This window comes from Nerophis lumbriciformis, linkage group LG06 (assembly GCF_033978685.3).
Source record: "Nerophis lumbriciformis linkage group LG06, RoL_Nlum_v2.1, whole genome shotgun sequence".
In the NCBI taxonomy this organism is placed as follows: Eukaryota; Metazoa; Chordata; class Actinopteri; order Syngnathiformes; family Syngnathidae; genus Nerophis; species Nerophis lumbriciformis.
This window is the reverse complement of record NC_084553.2, coordinates 32,850,764-32,868,827: the sequence shown is the minus strand read 5'-3', so window position 1 is coordinate 32,868,827 and position 18,064 is coordinate 32,850,764. Positions and strand designations below refer to the sequence as shown.

Genomic DNA, 18,064 nt, shown 5'->3' with positions numbered 1-18,064 from the left:
TTGTTCTTTCAATTCCATCCTTCCATCCATTTCCTACTGCTTGTCCCTGTAACAAAAACATTTACTGCAAGCAACTGCATGTAATCTGCATTTTAATATTATTTGATCATGCAACAAGATGCTTTAAGCTTATTTTTAGTTATCAAAAACGAATACTTAAATATCTGCTTGTCACTTTGACTTACAATTTCAAAGCATGTTATCCATCACTCTTTGTAAAAAATACAAAAATCAAAACAGTTGTTCTTGCAAACTGTGTATTGAGACTATTATACTTTTATATTTGTATGTTATTCATTGTTACAGTCAATACTCTGAGGGCAGCCATAATTGCAATGTGGCCCCTCAATAAAAATGAGTCTGACACCCTGCTTGAAAACCTTTTGTCAGCAGCAGAACATTCACTAACTAACACCTTCTACAGGAAACTTCTTGTTCTGGAATCTATTGTCTGCTGTCGTGATTATTCATTTTGGGGCTAACACTTGTTAACACAATGAACCCTGCTTGAAACATCTTCATTCTTTTAAAAACATACACGGTACTATTATTGGGGACGGCGTGGCGAAGTTGGTAGAGTGGCCGTGCCAGCAATCGGAAGGTTGCTGGTTACTGGGGTTCAATCCCCACCTTCTACCATCCTAGTCACGTCCGTTGGGTCCTTGGGCAAGACACTTCACCCCTTGCTCCTGATGGCTGCTGGTTAGCGCCTTGCATGGCAGCTCCCGCCATCAGTGTGTGAATGTGTGTGTGAATGGGTGAATGTGGAAATACAGTCAAAGCGCTTTGAGTACCTTGAAGGTAGAAAAGCACTATACAAGTATAACCCATTTATTGTTTCTGTGTGATATTGCACTTCTCGGTGCTGCTTGTGAAGTGTGACTTCTCCTCCAGTTGGGCCATCTGCGTTATATACTTTAGTCTGCTCTGCAGCAGGTTTTAAAGGCGGTATACATCATCCACTGCAGATGAACATTGGGAGTGCTGTGGTGGTGTGAAGACGCTAAATGGAGAATGGGGCATTATCTTTAAATCTTTTTCACTGTACAAAAAAAAACACTCGATAACTGAGTGCAAACAATTTCATGTATGACCTTTGGTTCCAGCAACCTGAAGTCTGTAGGACTACGCAACTTTTTACATTTTCCTTCTGTGACATGAAATAACCTTCTCACCTTTTTTGGCTCAGTGATGTAAAAATAGAACAATTGTTTATCAAGGGCGACATAATTAAAGTGCTTCTATTGCAGGGGTCGGCAACCCAAAATGTTGAAAGAGCCATATTGGACCAAAAATACAAAAACAAATCTGTCTGGAGCCTCAAAAAATTAAAAGCCATATTACATACAGATAGTGTGTCATGAGATATAAATTGAATCAAGAGGACTTAAAGGAAACCAAATGAGCTCAAATATAGCTACAAACGAGGCATAATGATGCAATATGTACATATAACTAGCCCAAATAGCATGTTAGCATCGATTAGCTTGCAGTCATGCAGTGACCAAATATGTCTGATTAGCACTCCACACAAGTCAATAACATCAACAAAACTCACCTTTGTGCATTCACGCACAACATCAAAAGCTTGGTGGACAAAATGAGACGAAAAAGACGTGACATAAAACACGTCCGAGAAAGTCGGAGAAAGTTATACATCAAACTACGGTGAGTTCAACGACCGCCAAAATTAGTAGGACAAAACGGCGCTCGTCAAATACTCGAATCAGTGAAGCATGTTTAATATAAACAGTGGGATTTATAACAATTAGGGAGGTTTGTGTCATGTTTGTCCTCCTACACAAACCATATTAAAACAAAAAATAACAAATTTTCCCCTCATCTTTTTCCATTTTTCATACATTTTTGAAAAAGCTCCAGAGAGCCACTAGGGCGGCGCTAAAGAGCCGCATCGGCTCTAGAGCCGCGGGTTGCCGACCCCTGTTCTATTGTGACCTCATGATCACCTCTATTTATTTTTAAATGTATCATCTGCAAGAGAAAACAGATCAGTGATACAAGATGCAGCAAACATGTCTTTTCAGTCCCAAGTGTCGCTGACTTTTTGCTCCTCCCCAGCGCACACACCCAAGCCACAAAGACTCTCCTTTATGACATTTGCTTTCATATACCTGTCATTTTTTTTATTTTTTACAATTTTGAACGTAGGCCATAGCGCTCACCTTTTAAACACCTCATTTCAGCATGTTTATCTTTTGTGATCTTTGTTCTATGGAACCATTAAATTATGCTTTTCACGAATGTTCGACGGCTCTGCGATGAGGTGGTGACTTGTCCAGGGTGTACCCCACCTTCCGCCCGTATGCAGCTGGGATAGGCTCCAGCCCCACCCCCCACCCCCGCAACCCAGAGAGGGACAAGTTCAGTTCAGTTTCAGTTTCAGTTTATTTGGAACATGCATACGATACATTGTAATGATCACATATTTCCAGTTGTTTCATTGCAGCACGTCCGAAAAGGAGTAGGAGGAGCAAAGCTTATTTAATTCTACCCCTTTTCATACCATAGCAATTTTATCCAATTTCCTTGTTCTTTGTAACAGAACAGTGAACAAATAAATAATATACCGTAGTAAGCAAACAAATATTAAATACATAAATAATCTTTGTCTCAATAAAAAAAAGGGTTCAAGATGTTCATCACAATTCTTGTTCTGTGTACTTTGTGAACACTTGTAGTTTGAACAGTCTCTTCAACTGAATCATATTGGTGCTTTGTTTGATTTCTTTGGTTAATCCATTCCATAATTTAATTCCACATACTGAAATGCTAAAGGTTTTATGTAAGCGGTAGAAAATTGATGCATGGCCAATGTCGACAAAGTGCAAGGCCGCTTGATGAAGGTCATGTGACTTAATGCAAGTGAGGATAGAGGTTTAAGGGTGAGAAAGTCCATGCTAAATGTGGCTCCTTAAATAATTAACATCCCCCTGAATGGAACACAACTGTAGTTCTGGATAAAAATACATGAAACTTTAAATTGCGAGGTTTGTACTTTGTTTACATCTTTTTCATCAAGCTACTTTGTTTGCACATTTTAACGGGCTAAAGAGGGTAATCACATCGATTCTGCAAAGTGACGTTAAACCAATTAGGATCTAATTTGAACAGGGAAACTAAGGAGATGGGGACTGTTGACAAAACAAGGCACGAGTAGGGTGATAGATCAGTGACGTGCGGTGAGGTTGATGGCTGGTGAGGCACTGACTTCATCACAGTCAGATTTACAAACATATGAACCCTAAAGAGTATCTTATTCACCATTTGATTGGCAGCAGTTAACGGGTTGTGTTTAAAAGCTCATACCAGCATTCTTCCCTGCTTGGCACTCATTCAAGGGTTGGAATTGGGGGTTAAATCACCAAAAATGATTCCCGGGCGCGGCGCCGCTGCTGCCCACTGCTCCCCTCACCTCCCAGGGGGTGAAGAAGATGATGCAGAGGACAAATTTCACCACACCTAGTGTGTGTGTGACAATCATTGGTACTTTAACTTAACTTTAACTTTAACCATACAAACTGTAGCACACAAAAAAGCACATTTAATTAAAAAAACCTTATTATGGTCTTACCTTTACTTATAAGTGCGGGAACAGTGGTGTTCGTGTTGGAGGAGTTGTGAATGAATGAAATATGAAATCCGTGCTGCAGTCTGCAGGTGTACATAATGTTGTGTCCCTGCAGTCGTTCACGGCTCCTCCGGGGCGAGCATTGTTGTTTTTGCACTTTTTGGCTTCTTGTTAAGTGACTTTTTTTGGGTGGATTCGGTCTTGCACGTGGAGGGTTTGAGTGTGGGCTTTGGTTGGTGTGGCGCTCCCGTCGGGGGGTGCACTCTGCGCGGGGGTGCATTAACCGGCACCAGGAGGCAGGATTACTGCGAGCCTCACACAGTGCGTCTTCGCAGCAGTTTTATGATTGCTCAGCACAAGAAATACTTTACACACATACAGTTGTTGACAAAATACATTGTACATTATATACCTCAGCTAACTAAACTATGGAAATGTATAATATAGTTCATATAGCAATACGGTCTCACTGCACAGCAGGCCAGCAGTTAGCAGAGTCCGCAATCCATGTTGAGGCACAATTGAGTGACGTGCCTCAACTGGCTGCTGATCACCGCAAGTCTCTTCTCAGTATTTGAACGGCAAATGTGAAAATTCAGCGATTTTGAATAAAAATAATCGAAAACTGGTGAAGTTAAATGGAAAATAACTTTATAGTATAATCACTGAATACATATAACAATTTAATTAATTTGTTTTCTTTTTACATTTTTTTTCTTTCCATGATGGCAGGTGAGGCCCCGCCTCACCTGCCTCTAGTGACCGCACGTCACTGTGATAGATGCTAGGAGAAGTAAAAAGCTGATTGGCTGAGGTACTGTACAAGAAGAGGTAGTAATATGGAGAATAAATTAGTTTGTGCTTTCAGAGAAACTACCAACTACAGTCACTCATAATCCATCCATCCATCCATCCATTTTTTTAGCGCTCGTCCCTTTCAGGGTCACGGGGGGTGCTGGAGCCTATCTAAAGTTAAAGTTAAAGTTAAAGTACCAATGATTGTCACACACACACCAGGTGTGGTGAAATTATTCTCTGCATTTGACCCATCACCCTTGATCACCCCCTGGGAGGTGAGGGGAGCAGTGGGCAGCAGCGGTGGCCGCGCCCGGGAATCATTTTGGTGATTTAACCCCCAATTCCAACCCTTGATGCTGAGTGCCAAGCAGGGAGGTAATGGGTCCCATTTTTATAGTCTTTGGTATGACTCGGCCGGGATTTGAACTCACAACCTACCGATCTCAGGACGGACACTCTAACCACTAGGCCACTGAGTAACTGCATTCGGGCGAAAGGCGGGGTACACCCTGGACAAGTCGCCACCTCATCACAGGGCCAACACAGATAGACACTCACATTCACACACTAGGGACCATTTAGTGTTGCCAATCAACCTATCCCCAGGTGCATGTCTTTGGAGGTGGGAGGAAGCCGGAGTACCCGGAGGGAACCCACGCAGTCACGGGGAGAACATGCAAACTCCACACAGAAAGATCCCGAGCCCGCGGATGATCGAACCCAGGACCTTTGTATTGTGAGGCACATGCACTAACCCATTAACCACCATGCTGCCATCAATCATAATAATGACTAACAATAAATTAATTATATTGAATTGGTACCATTCACTCTCGAAATAAATTAGAAATGTTCCCTTTTTTCAACTCTAAATCTGATAATACAGATATTGAACTACCCTCCGTGTGTGTTTTAGCCCGTCTTAAGCAACTTAACTTCAGTGTTCTACAAGGTTTCTATGGTGAAGATAACTATTTTGAGTAACATGGTTGAAAGGAACAAGGATTAATTGTTAGCATAGAACTAGCAAATACATGAAATATAGCCATAATAGCATGGTGACACATTGCAGTTATTCAACTGAAATATTTTTTAAAATCCAAAAACTCACACAGATTTCTAAAGGGTTTAAATTATTATATTTCATGGTAGGGTCTAATTTTAGATTACGGAAACAAACAACAAACACCATTTCACCCATGTTCAAGACAGTTTGAATTAATTTTTGTAATTATATCTTTAAATATGCATTTAAATAATATCCCTTTCGGGACAAACGGTAGAAAATGGATGGATGGATATGCAATCAGATCAATGTGCATAGAAAAACATTTTATTTACTGGGGGACGCAAATGGAATGGCCCTTGAAGACAGTCTAGAACAGGGGTGTCCAATGTGCTGCACAGGGGCCATTTGCACAGTTAGTTTATTTTTGACCCGCCACACTTTTAACAGGCAAAATAAACACGTCATGGATTAAAACATTACACAATAATACAAAGAAAAAAATGGAACTGGCCCAAATCCCTCTAAAAAAGGGGACCTGACAACCAAAATGGCCAACGACCTGTATACATTCTCTGTGCTGTTGATGATATTCGTGTGTCCAGTCATGATGAATGTGTACACATTTCTTGCAATATATGCAGGTTTTTGAGTGTGCTAAAGCCCTTAAAATGTTTTCATTGGCAGAATAATAATATTGATATTAGTCAAGAATAGTAATAAATTAAATATCTTAAGGTGGTTAATTGGACATTACACTAATGTGCTTTTGCTCAGATAGTTTAGCACACTGTTTCTTAACTTTAGGGCCCCCGAGAGGACGGCCAAAAAATATTTGTTCATCAGCTGTGATCCGTATGGGCCGCAGAGGTACTCAGCTGTAGTACATTTTTCCACCACTTGTGCCATCCATCCATCCATCCATCCATTTTCTACCGCTTATTACCTTCGGGGTCGCGGGGGGCGCTGGAGCCTATTTCAGTTTCTTAAGCGCAAAAAATATGACTAAAGTGGTGAAGCTGTATTTTCATTTGCACTAAAATTGTATTGATAGTTTATTTAAGAAACGTGTATATTATTTATTATTAAATAAATGGGAATTTATGTTGAGTTTGAGTTGTTGAGTTTGAGTTTATTTCGAACATGCAAGCATACAACATGATACATCACAATTTCCAGTTTGTCTATTCAACATGTTCGAAAAGGAGTAGGAAGAAGCAGATCTTATTTAATCCTACCCCCTTTCTTTTACATAACAGTTGCTAAATCTTTTTGTTCACTTCCTGTTCACAATTTATTCACAATATACTCCATAAGTAATCACAATAAAAATAAATAAATAATAATAATTTAATAATAATAATTGGTGAAGTAAGTCATATTTCATATGATGAGATAAATAAGTTTATTTTGAGAATGAATGAATGAATGGATGGATGAAATAAATTGAGAATGTTTGTCATGGTTCTTGTTCTTTGTACTTTGTAAACACTTTAAGTTTGAAGAGTTTCTTGAAGTGGATTATATTAGTACATTGTTTGATTGCTTTGCTTAATCCATTCCATAATTTAATTCCACATACTGATATACTGAAGGTCTTAAGTGTTGTACGTGCATACAAATGTTTTAAATTACATTTTTCTCTAAGATTATATTTCTCCTCTTTTTTTGAGAAGAATTGTTGTATATTCTTGGGTAGCAGGTTATAGTTTGCTTTGTGTATAATTTAAGCGGTTTGCAAATTCACTATGTCATGGAATTTCAGTATTTTTGATTCAATAAATAAAGGATTTGTATGTTCTCTATATCCAACATTATGCATTATTCTAACTGATTTTTTTTGTAACACCGTTAGTGAATGAAGTGCACTTTTGTAGTTATTTCCCCATATTTCTACACAGTAACTCAGATATGGTAACACTAGTGAGCAGTAGAGAATATGAAGTGATTTTTGGTCTAGAACATTGATTGATTGATTGATTGAATCTTTTATTAGTAGATTGCACAGTGAAGTACATATTCTGTACAATTGACCACTAAATGGTAACACCCGAATAAGTTTTTCAACTTGTTTTGCTTTATTCATTTATTATGTAATTTAGGACTGCGTAAAATTTGTGTAAATGTATTTTTCATCAGTTTTTTACAAGTCCCTTATTTTGCAGTATATTTGTTTAAGAAACGTGTATATTATTATTTATTATTAAATAAATGAGAATTTATGTAATTTAGGACTGCGTAAAATTTGTGTAAATGTATTTTTCATCAGTTTTTTACGAGTCCCTTATTTTGCAGTATATTTGATTGGTATATATTTTTGTAATCAGTCCAACCTAAGCCTTGATAATAATCTTTGCGATTAACACGTGTTTTATATCATTTGACAAGGTTTATCCTGTCAAGTGATATCATTATTGAATATGATTAAAATCAAGAGTAAGATTACGAATTCAGTCTCAGTATTTGAGTGGTCCTGAGGTCAGAAAGGTTAAAAACCCCTGGCTAAGCATGTATTGACTGATCTAGGTTGTATTGGTTTTAGAATCGTTAATGTACAAAATGTATCAAAGTGGCCCAAGCAATCTTTTCTGTATACGGCCCTCATTGGAAAAAGTTTGGGCACCCCTGGTCTCGAACCTTCAGCACCATGTATTAATTAAAAGTGTACGTATATGTGCCTGTATATAATTTGTGCAGACAATTCCTTTCGTTAAAAATCACTAGAGTTGTACATTGGAGGAAAATACATAAAATTATCTGTTAAAAAAACTCATTTGGTAAACAAAGTGAAAATGACATTTATGTCCATGATGTTCATGTAAACAACTAAAGTGCATGCAGCCACACAAATGAAAAATACCTACATAATAAGCAATAATAGGAATTAAGTGTCTGTAGTACAGCGGACTGATCTGAGCAGATCCTTCTCATGGAGAAGCCATCAACCTTCTCAGGTCAATATTTGCCCCCCGCCCTTGTGTGTGTGTGTGTGTGTGTGTGTGTGTGTGTGTGTGTGTGTGTGTGTGTGTGTGTGTGTGTGTGTGTGTGTGTGTGTGTGTGTGTAAAATGTGAGGATATTGATGTGGCTGTGCGTAGACTTACGAGCAAGCACTAAGAATAGTTGACTATTGACTCTTTGACTGAGCAATCAGATGGTCACTGACAGGCAGATTGTCTCCTCCTAATTTGCAAATGTTTCTAAGAGCTTGCACATTGCCACCTTGTGGTGATAAAAGATAATTGCTACAATACAGTATTAATGTGTGTACAGGTCACTCTACTGTTTTTACTGTAACACTGTTCAACGTGTACGTTATTGTGTGTGTGTTTGTCAGGTTCCCAGCAGTCAGTGCTGGCCAAAGGAGGTTACATGCGTTCCCCGTCGTGGACACGCTGCAGCAAAGTGGAGCACCCCAGGGAAAGGAAGCATCACAGCGACTCAGACACCACAGAGCCCTTAATGAAGCTGGAAAGGCCAAAACAACCTTGACTTGTGGGGTGTGTGTGTGACACAGGTGGAATGAAGCTCAGAGCAGACAGCCAGCACAAGAGTAGACCACACAGTGTTTTATGGCGCTGGTGAACAGTTGGGGAGTTCATGCTGAACTGTGGACACATTGCTGTATGTTCTAAAGATGTGCAGTAAACACACACACACTTGCCTTCCATCTCTGATTGCACTCTTGATGATTTGAAGTTTGGTTTTGGAGTGACAGACAGGGTAGTAAGACAAAATCTTAGTGGAATCACTGTTATTTCCCAATAGCCTCCATTATATTTTCTTTTCCCCCATGTTCCTAACATCGTGTAAAGTGACGACTGCCGCTATTTCTTCTCTATTCAAGTTGGTCATCCATAGCTCCAAAAAAGGCGAGAGGAAAGGAAGTAACTGAGCTAATGTGAAATTGCATGAATGCCAAACACACAATCAAAGTGCCAATACTTGTCATTAGACAGTCCACTTACTTGATTTGTTTTGAATTCAGCTTGTCAATACCTGGACAGATAATCATCTTGAATAGGGTGAGTGACTGTAAGAAGGAAAAAATAAAAGTCTTGGAAAACTGTGCTTCTTTGTTGTGAAATGCAATTAGTTAGAGAAAGATCCATTAACTATGACATGATTCTTTGGTTGAACTTTTTTAGGTTAGGTACTGTGGCGAATGCATATATTTTATATAGTTCTTTATTTTTCAATAGTCATGTTTAAAGCAGCTAATATTTTCCCATGTGTACACTATGTGCTTGTATCTTATGTCCGCTAGTAAACTCTGGGCCTTACCTTGAAGGCGCTGGAATGTTGGGGGTATAATGAACTCCCTTTTTACCTTATCTGCTTAGAACATTAAGGCTGTATTTCTGACTCTTTCCGTTTGATTTTTAGACCGCTTCTAGATGCCGCTATTAACGCATTGTATGACTGGTCTCCTAAAGCTTTAGTAAAACTTGGTAATATTGCTATTCTGTCTTGATGGTCCTTCTTACTCAACATATATGTCATCCGAAAGAATTTGGGATTGACCAGTGACTTTTATTCCCTGAGAGGAAAACTGGTCTGACGCAACAGTACCCACCTTATTGTTGATTGTTAATAGTTTCCCCCATAGATGAACAAGTCAGTCAAAAGCGCTTCTCTGTCACAGGCAATGCTGTGCTAATATCCTCAATCTTCGCATCAACACGTCGATCTCATAAATCACATCCTGGATTAAAAAGGCAAAATCATTAGTTTAACTGAAAGTTTGAGCAAAGCTCGGGGATTCAGGAGTTTAATTTTATAGTTGAAGAGCAGAATAACTGAATGCTGCCTTCCTAACTTCTGCTCCTGGGAACGTACAGTTAACCTTTCCCTGATGTTTGTCTCCAGCATTGTGGACCAGCTGGAAACTGTGTTTTAAGATACCATGACAATACTCAATTCTGCGAAAAATAAAAACTTTTATTTCATTGTCACTTTTTGTTGTTCTTTTTACATCTTTTACCTACTCCAATCTTTTTCGTAATAAATATTATTTATTTAATTTTTTGTTTGCATCAGGGTCTAATACTTCAGCATGACTGGTGAAAATCATTCATATTAGCACGTACATTATGTGTTAATACCGCTATATCATGCTTCAAAGCTCATGACTTCAGTACATCGCAGATTTTTTAGGCATATACTACATGTTGCCTAAATTAAGTGTTCGATTAAGTCTTATTTATGTATTATGTAGTGCAGTAATTGTTGTGGTGGTGTTTAGTTATTCATCAATGAGACAATCTCAAGTTGACCACATTTTGGCAGAACAACTCTTTGATGGACTTTATCTTCATCACCTGCCTCATCAACAACACATCTCCACATTAATGAGACTTTGATGCGAGTGGATTTCAATAAAAGAGACGCAAGACAGATCACACTCGATTATTACTGACAAGACTGCTCTCAGCTATCAGTGGTCTGGGTAATTTTAAATGGAGATGAATTCCTCAAGATTAGTCCTATTTATGTTGCAGCTACTATTATTAATTAATATTTTGTATCCATTTTCCAAATTAGTGCTGTTGTTGTTGGATGTTTTTGTTTGTTTTGAAGTGCTTGTCCATCTTAGTCTCTTTCTCAACTTCTTCTCTATTGTTCCACAAAAAGTGTATTTTATTTTTAATTCCAGAAATGTATTATCAGATTTTTGTCTAAAAGGACAACACTACCTAATCATTCATATTATTTTTAATAAACCTTCAACATAACGACTAAAAAAAATTGCAGGCCAATGTGTATAAAACATGTTTAATATTTGTGCATACCAATAGTTTGAAATTGTTTCCTTAATTTTCGTCACATCTTACTGCATTCAACAAGAAGTGAAACTTTTCAACAAAAAACAACATTCATGTAATAAAAAGGTAAACAAAATAAAAAAAGAAACACTTTCATTGATACTGAATAGGCACTTGTCTGAATTTTGTCAGCCAGTACAAACATTAAAACTCTTATTGCTCATATAGAAATCTATGTGAGCTGAGCCTAAATAACACTTGAGCAGAAATGAAAATATAATTGTCTTTATAAGCATTGACTGTGAGGTAGTGAGATTATTGCACTGCATCAAACACTCCACACACCAGTACAAGCCTTCCACAGTACCTATGATTTAAATTTATAAAATGCTTCCTTGTTAAAAAGCTATTGCCTGGTCAGACATGTTAACAGAAAGATTAGCTTATCATAGACACACAACCTTATAAGTGCCTGAATTAGCAACTAAAAAGGTGTCAAGTTTTTTTTAATTTTATGTTCCATATAGCACTAGATAACAACATAAATCATTAAAGCTACCTTTCATATAAAAATGGTATATAACTTATTCTTGTATTTAAACTAAATAGCCTTTTACTACTAACACTATTTATATGACTACATATAATTTAGTTTTGTTTGTTTAAAAGGAGCAATCATATCAATATAAAGATTTGAGAAATACCCGTGTGTCTGCACGTGTTTGTCCTACTCGTCTCCATCTGGTACACAGAAATGTTTGTGTGTGTGTGTTTTAAGGCAATGAGTATGTGTGAACATTATAGCTTTTTAAAATGACAGGAATATACTTGCGCTAATACTGTACATACATACATGGTGAATTATTTACTGCACTTGGGCATATGTATGCACACACACACACACACACACACACACACCCCTACCCCCCACCCCACGCCTTCACCACTGCTTGAATCCGTTAGGGGTGATGGACGGCTGAACAGCGCTTTAGATAGCAGCAGCCCGCCACCCTAGCCCCCACTCCCTCCCCTCTGTTGCAAGTTTTGTGGATTCTATGTAACATGTTTATGTGTGCATATGGCTATTGAGTTTTTTTCTTGGCCTCAGTCTGAACCCCTCCCCAGGAGCCAAGCGTGTATTTTTTTCCCACCCTATTAAGAGACGCCGGAAGTTGGCTGACACGTCAGCGTTCCTGTTTTGTCTCCCTGCAATGTACTGTATGTATGCTCTTGAATGGGATTGTGCTAAAAATATGAATTTCCCCTCGGGGACTAATAAAGTAAACGAATGAATGAATGGTAGAACATAGGTGGAAATCACTGGCAGTGACATCAGGCTACAAAATGGCTGCTAAATAGAAACTTATCCAGGCTATTATTGACTAGAACAGAACAATTGCACATATCACGATCACCATTGTGTTGACCAAAAAAAAAACAGGCGGCAGTTCACCTCTCTGAAAATCCAGAAGCTTATTTTTGTTGACAATGCATCAAGAAAACAGCAGATTTGTTTTGTTCCTGCTGTGGTTGTTTTTCGTCCCGTTTGTTCCAGTTCTTCAGCCCCTCAGGGAGTGCGGTGTCTTCCTCCAGATCCCCGAGCTCCTCCACAAACTCCTCATAAGAGGATTTCTCTCGAAATGGACGCGGCCCCAGTAGCTCCACCATGTCAGCCTTTTCTAGAATGTCTCTTTCTAAGAGACGTTTGGCCACCTGTGAAAAGTGAGCAAAAATAGACATACATGTATTTACAATGAATAAATCAATACATCATACTGGGCTGGATTAACATTACAGCTTGAGAAAAATAAAATATATTTAGCCTGCTAAGATAACATCAGCTATCGAGACAGGTGATCCCCGGTTTGCAACGTTTTGTGGTTTTGAACGCACTCCCATAAATGAATGAAAAATGTATTTTTGGTCCATCAACAAGAGATTGGGTCAAGAACTACTGTGGTTACAGGCCGCACAGGAAAAAAAATAACAGTAGTCTGTGTGTGCACGAAGCAGCCAGCCGCGTGTTTCCACTGAGTGTGAGACAGTTCAACTGAAGAATACAGTAATACAGCTTTTTTGTCCTCTTTTACACCCAGGCAGCGCGCCAAAGAAAAATAAAGTAATCACCATAGAAGTGAAAATTAATGTCATAAAAACTTCAGTGAGAGGACAAACACCCACCAATATTAGCATGAGACAATATTTTAAAAAGGTTAAAAAACACCTGCAAGCCAACCACATGGATAAAAGTAGGTGTAACAAAGGTATAAGCCCTCCTATTTGTATTATATCCTATACATATCCAGAACATATATACATACATACATACATATATACCTACATATACATTAGGGGTGTAACGGTACGTGTTTTGTATTGAACCGTTTCGGTACGGGGGTTTCGGTCCGGTACGGGGGTGTACCGAACGAGTTTCTAAGCTAAAGTCTTAACAAGCTGCTTTGCTTCTTCTGCCTCTGTCTCAGCACCCAGCATTGTCCCACCCACACAACCATCTGGTTGGTACACACAAAGCGGTAACAGCCAATCAGCAGTGCGTATTCAGAGCGCATGTAGTCAGCGCTTCAGCATCGAGCAGATAGGTGTTTAGCAGGTGAGCATAAGGCAGGTACTCTCCCCAAATTATAATATAAACACCTCCCAGTTAACTACTAGTAACATCACTATGAGCCCGTTGACCTTCTAGAAACTTCACTGCAGCTCAGCTCGCTCGCAGTCCTGGCTTGAGGTGAAGGCTAATTAGGTTTTAGCGTAGCGTTAGCTCATTTTGCGGTGTGTGTGCGTGTGTGTGTGTGTGTGTGTGTGTGTAGTATCTCGTATTGCTATTGTACCATTTTATCAGCTATATTTACATTAATCATTAGTAATGGAGCAGCCTAGTTTTGAATGGCAGGGTCCCTGCTATCACATGTTGATAAAAATACAACATTTACATAATACAAATCAACTACAGGCTTCCCAAATGCTGTAATAAATTAAGCATGATGAGTTGACTTGAAACTGTTCAATGTTGCACTTTTTATATGTAGAAGAAAGGTTTTGTCATTCCATTTAATCTGAGCATCAACTTGAGGCAGTTTAATGTTGATTAACATGGGCAGAATTATTATAGTGTTCCCAATGTTAAAAGGATAAAGCCATTGTTTAGAAATTTGGTAAATAAATAAACAAAAAATTTATATTTTGTTGTTTTCTTACTGTACCGAAAATGAACCGAACCGTGACCTCTGAACCGAGGTACGTACCGAACCGAAAATTTTTGTGTACCGTTACACCCCTAATATACATATCTATATATATACATTAGGGGTGCAACGATACACAAAAGTCACGGTTCGGTTCAATATTTTAGTGTCACGGTTCGATATTTTTTCGATAAAAAAAAAAGAGAAATTCCCACGCCTTTTTGTACTTATAGTTAATTAAAATTATCAACATTTTTATTTCAACTTAAAAGTACAGTTTTTAAATTAAATGTTATTTATCTGGTGCAGCTACACCTGCCCCATTTCTGCTGTGCATACTTAGCACCATATAAAACAAAAACAGCAGCTTGTAAAAATAAATAATAATAAAATAAAATAAATGCATCTGATAAATCACTCATCTTTTGTGGTGCATTCTTAGCAGCAGAGTAACTGTCTTGTTGTACAAAACAGGAACTACGGTATCTGTAAAATAGGTTTCTGAAGGGATCTTGTAACGGAGCTTAAGTGTCCGCAGCAAACCCTACATTTTCAACAGAAAAGGGTCGCATGTCGACAGCAATAAAAGTAGCAATCGCCCGATTGATTTCTTTTGCCCTCTTTAAATCATGTCCTATGCAGTGGTCACCAACCTTTTCGAGGCCAAGATCCCTGGTCTCAGTCAAAAACCAAAGAAAGATCTACCCCTCCGTCAACTATATACACACGCATATACATATACACATACATACATATATATATATACATATATATATATATACACATATATATATATATATATATATATATATATATATATATATATATATATATATATATATATATATATATATACAGAGTGGACCGACACCAGCAGATGACATGGCACCCCAAACCATCACTGATGGTGGAAACTTTACACTAGACTTCAGGCAACGTGGATCCTGTGCCTCTCCTGTCTTCCTCCAGACTCTGGGACCTCGATTTCCAAAGGAAATGCAAAATTTGCATGGTTGGGTGATGGTTTGGGGTGCCATGTCATCTGCTGGTGTCGGTCCACTCTGTTTCCTGAGATCCAGGGTCAACGCAGCCGTCTACCAGCAAGTTTTAGAGCACTTCATGCTTCCTGCTGCTGACCTGCTCTATGGAGATGGAGATTTCAAGTTCCAACAGGACTTGGCGCCTGCACACAGCGCAAAATCTACCCGTGCCTGGTTTACGGACCATAAAATTTCTGTTCTAAATTGGCCCGCCAACTCCCCTGACCGTAGCCCCATAGAAAATCTGTGGGGTATTGTGAAAAGGAAGATGCAGAATGCCAGACCCAAAAACGCAGAAGAGTTGAAGGCCACTATCAGAGCAACCTGGGCTCTCATAACACCTGAGCAGTGCCAGAAACTCATCGACTCCATGCCACGCCGCATTAACGCAGTAATTGAGGCAAAAGGAGCTCCAACCAAGTATTGAGTATTGTACATGCTCATATTTTTCATTTTCATACTTTTCAGTTGGCCAACATTTCTAAAAATCCCTTTTTTGTATTAGCCTTAAGTAATATTCTAATTGTGTGACACACGGAATTTTGGATTTTCATTTGTTGCCACTTCAAATCATCAAAATTAAATGAAATAAACATTTGAATGCATCAGTCTGTGTGCAATGAATAAATATAATGTACAAGTTACACCTTTTGAATGCAATTACTGAAATAAATCACGTTTTTCAAAATATTCTAATTTACTGGCTTTTACCTGTATATATACACATATATATATATATATATATATATGTATGTATATATACACACATATATATATATATATACCGGTATTCCCTCCGGGTACTCCGGCTTCCTCCCACTTCCAAAGACATGCACCTGGGGATAAGTTGATTGGCAACACTAAATTGGCCCTAGTGTGTGGATGTGAGTGTGAATGTTGTCTGTCTATCTGTGTTGGCCCTGCAATGAGGTGGCGACTTGTCCAGGGTGTACCCCGCCTTCCGCCCGATTGTAGCTGAGATAGGCTCCAGCGCCCACCGCAACCCCAAAGGGAATAAGCGGTAGAAAATGGATGGATGGATATATATATATATACACATATATATAAATATATATACACATATATATATATATATATATATATATATATATATATATATATATATATATATATATATATACATACATATATATTTATATATACACACATATATATATAAACACATATATATATATATATATATATATATATATATATATATATATATATGTATAAATATAAATACATATATATATATATATATATATATATATATATATATATAACTATAAATACATATATATATATATATATATATATATATATATATATATATAACTATAAATACATATATATATATATATATATATTTATAGTTATACATATATATATATATATATATATATATATATATATATATATATATATATATATGTATAAATATAAATATATGTATATATATATATATATATATATATATATATATACATATATACATGTGTATATATATAAATGTACATATACAAACCCCGTTTCCATATGAGTTGGGAAATTGTGTTAGATGTCAATATAAACGGAATACAATGATTTGCAAATCATTTTCAACCCATATTCAGTTGAATATGCTACAAAAACAACATATTTGATGTTCAAACTGATAAAACTTTTTTTTTTGTGCAAATAATCATTAACTTTAGAATTTGATGCCAGCAACACGTGACAAAGAAGTCGGGAAAGGTGGCAATAAATACTAATAAAGTTGAGGAATGCTCATCAAACATTTATTTGGAACATCGCACAGGTGTGCAGGCTAATTGGGAACAGGTGGGTGCCATGATTATAAAAACAGCTTCCCAAAAAATGCTCAGGCTTTCACAAGAAAGGATGGGGCGAGGTACACCTCTTTGTCCGCAACTGCATGAGCAAATAGTCAAACAGTTTAAGAACAACGTTTCTCAAAGTGCAATTGCAAGAAATTTAGGGATTTCAACATCTACGGTCCATAATATCATCAAAAGGTTCAGAGAATCTGGAGAAATCACTCCACATAAGCGGCATGGCTGCAAACCAACATTGAATGACCGTGACCTTCGATCCCTCAGACGGCACTGTATCAAAAACCGACATCAATCTCGAAGGGATATCACCACATGGGCTCAGGAACACTTCAGAAAACCACTGTCACTGAATACAGTTGGTCGCTACATCTGTAAGTGCAAGTTAAAGCTCTACTATGCAAGGCGAAAACCGTTTATCAACAACACCTAGAAACGCCGTCGGCTTCGCTGGGCCCGAGATCATCTAAGATGGACTCATGCAAAGTGGAAAAGTGTTCTGTGGTCTGACGATTCCACATTTCAAATGGTTTTGGAAACTGTGGACGTCGTGTCCTCCGGACCAAAGAGGAAAAGAACCATCCGGATTGTTATAGGCGCAAAGTTGAAAAGCCAGCATCTGTGATGGTATGGGGGTGTATTAGTGCCCAAGACATGGGTAACTTACACATCTGTGAAGGCGCCATTAATGCTGAAAGGTACATACAGGTTTTGGAGCAACATATGTTGCCATCCAAGCAACGTTACCATGGACGCCCCTGCTTATTTCAGCAAGACAATGCCAAGCCACGTGTTACATCAACGTGGCTTCATAGTAAAAGAGTGCGGGT

At 37.9% G+C, this 18,064-nt stretch overlaps 2 protein-coding genes across 2 annotated transcripts in view; one reads left to right on the top strand and one right to left on the bottom strand.

Annotated features, from left to right (window-relative positions):
- Nucleotides 1-10,240, top strand: part of dbndd1 (dysbindin domain containing 1) — a 32,721-nt gene extending 22,481 nt beyond the window's left edge. The window contains exon 4 of the mRNA XM_061964179.2: nt 8,729-10,240. Within this exon, the coding sequence (XP_061820163.1) occupies nt 8,729-8,883 (155 nt within the window). The 3' untranslated portion in view covers nt 8,884-10,240. The remainder of the gene's footprint in view (nt 1-8,728) is intronic.
- A 912-nt stretch (nt 10,241-11,152) lies between these two features.
- The window catches only part of LOC133608706 (mitochondrial inner membrane m-AAA protease component AFG3L1-like), a 29,668-nt gene continuing 22,756 nt past the window's right edge, over nt 11,153-18,064 (bottom strand). The window contains exon 17 of the mRNA XM_061964177.2: nt 11,153-12,869. Within this exon, the coding sequence (XP_061820161.2) occupies nt 12,630-12,869 (240 nt within the window). The 3' untranslated portion in view covers nt 11,153-12,629. The remainder of the gene's footprint in view (nt 12,870-18,064) is intronic.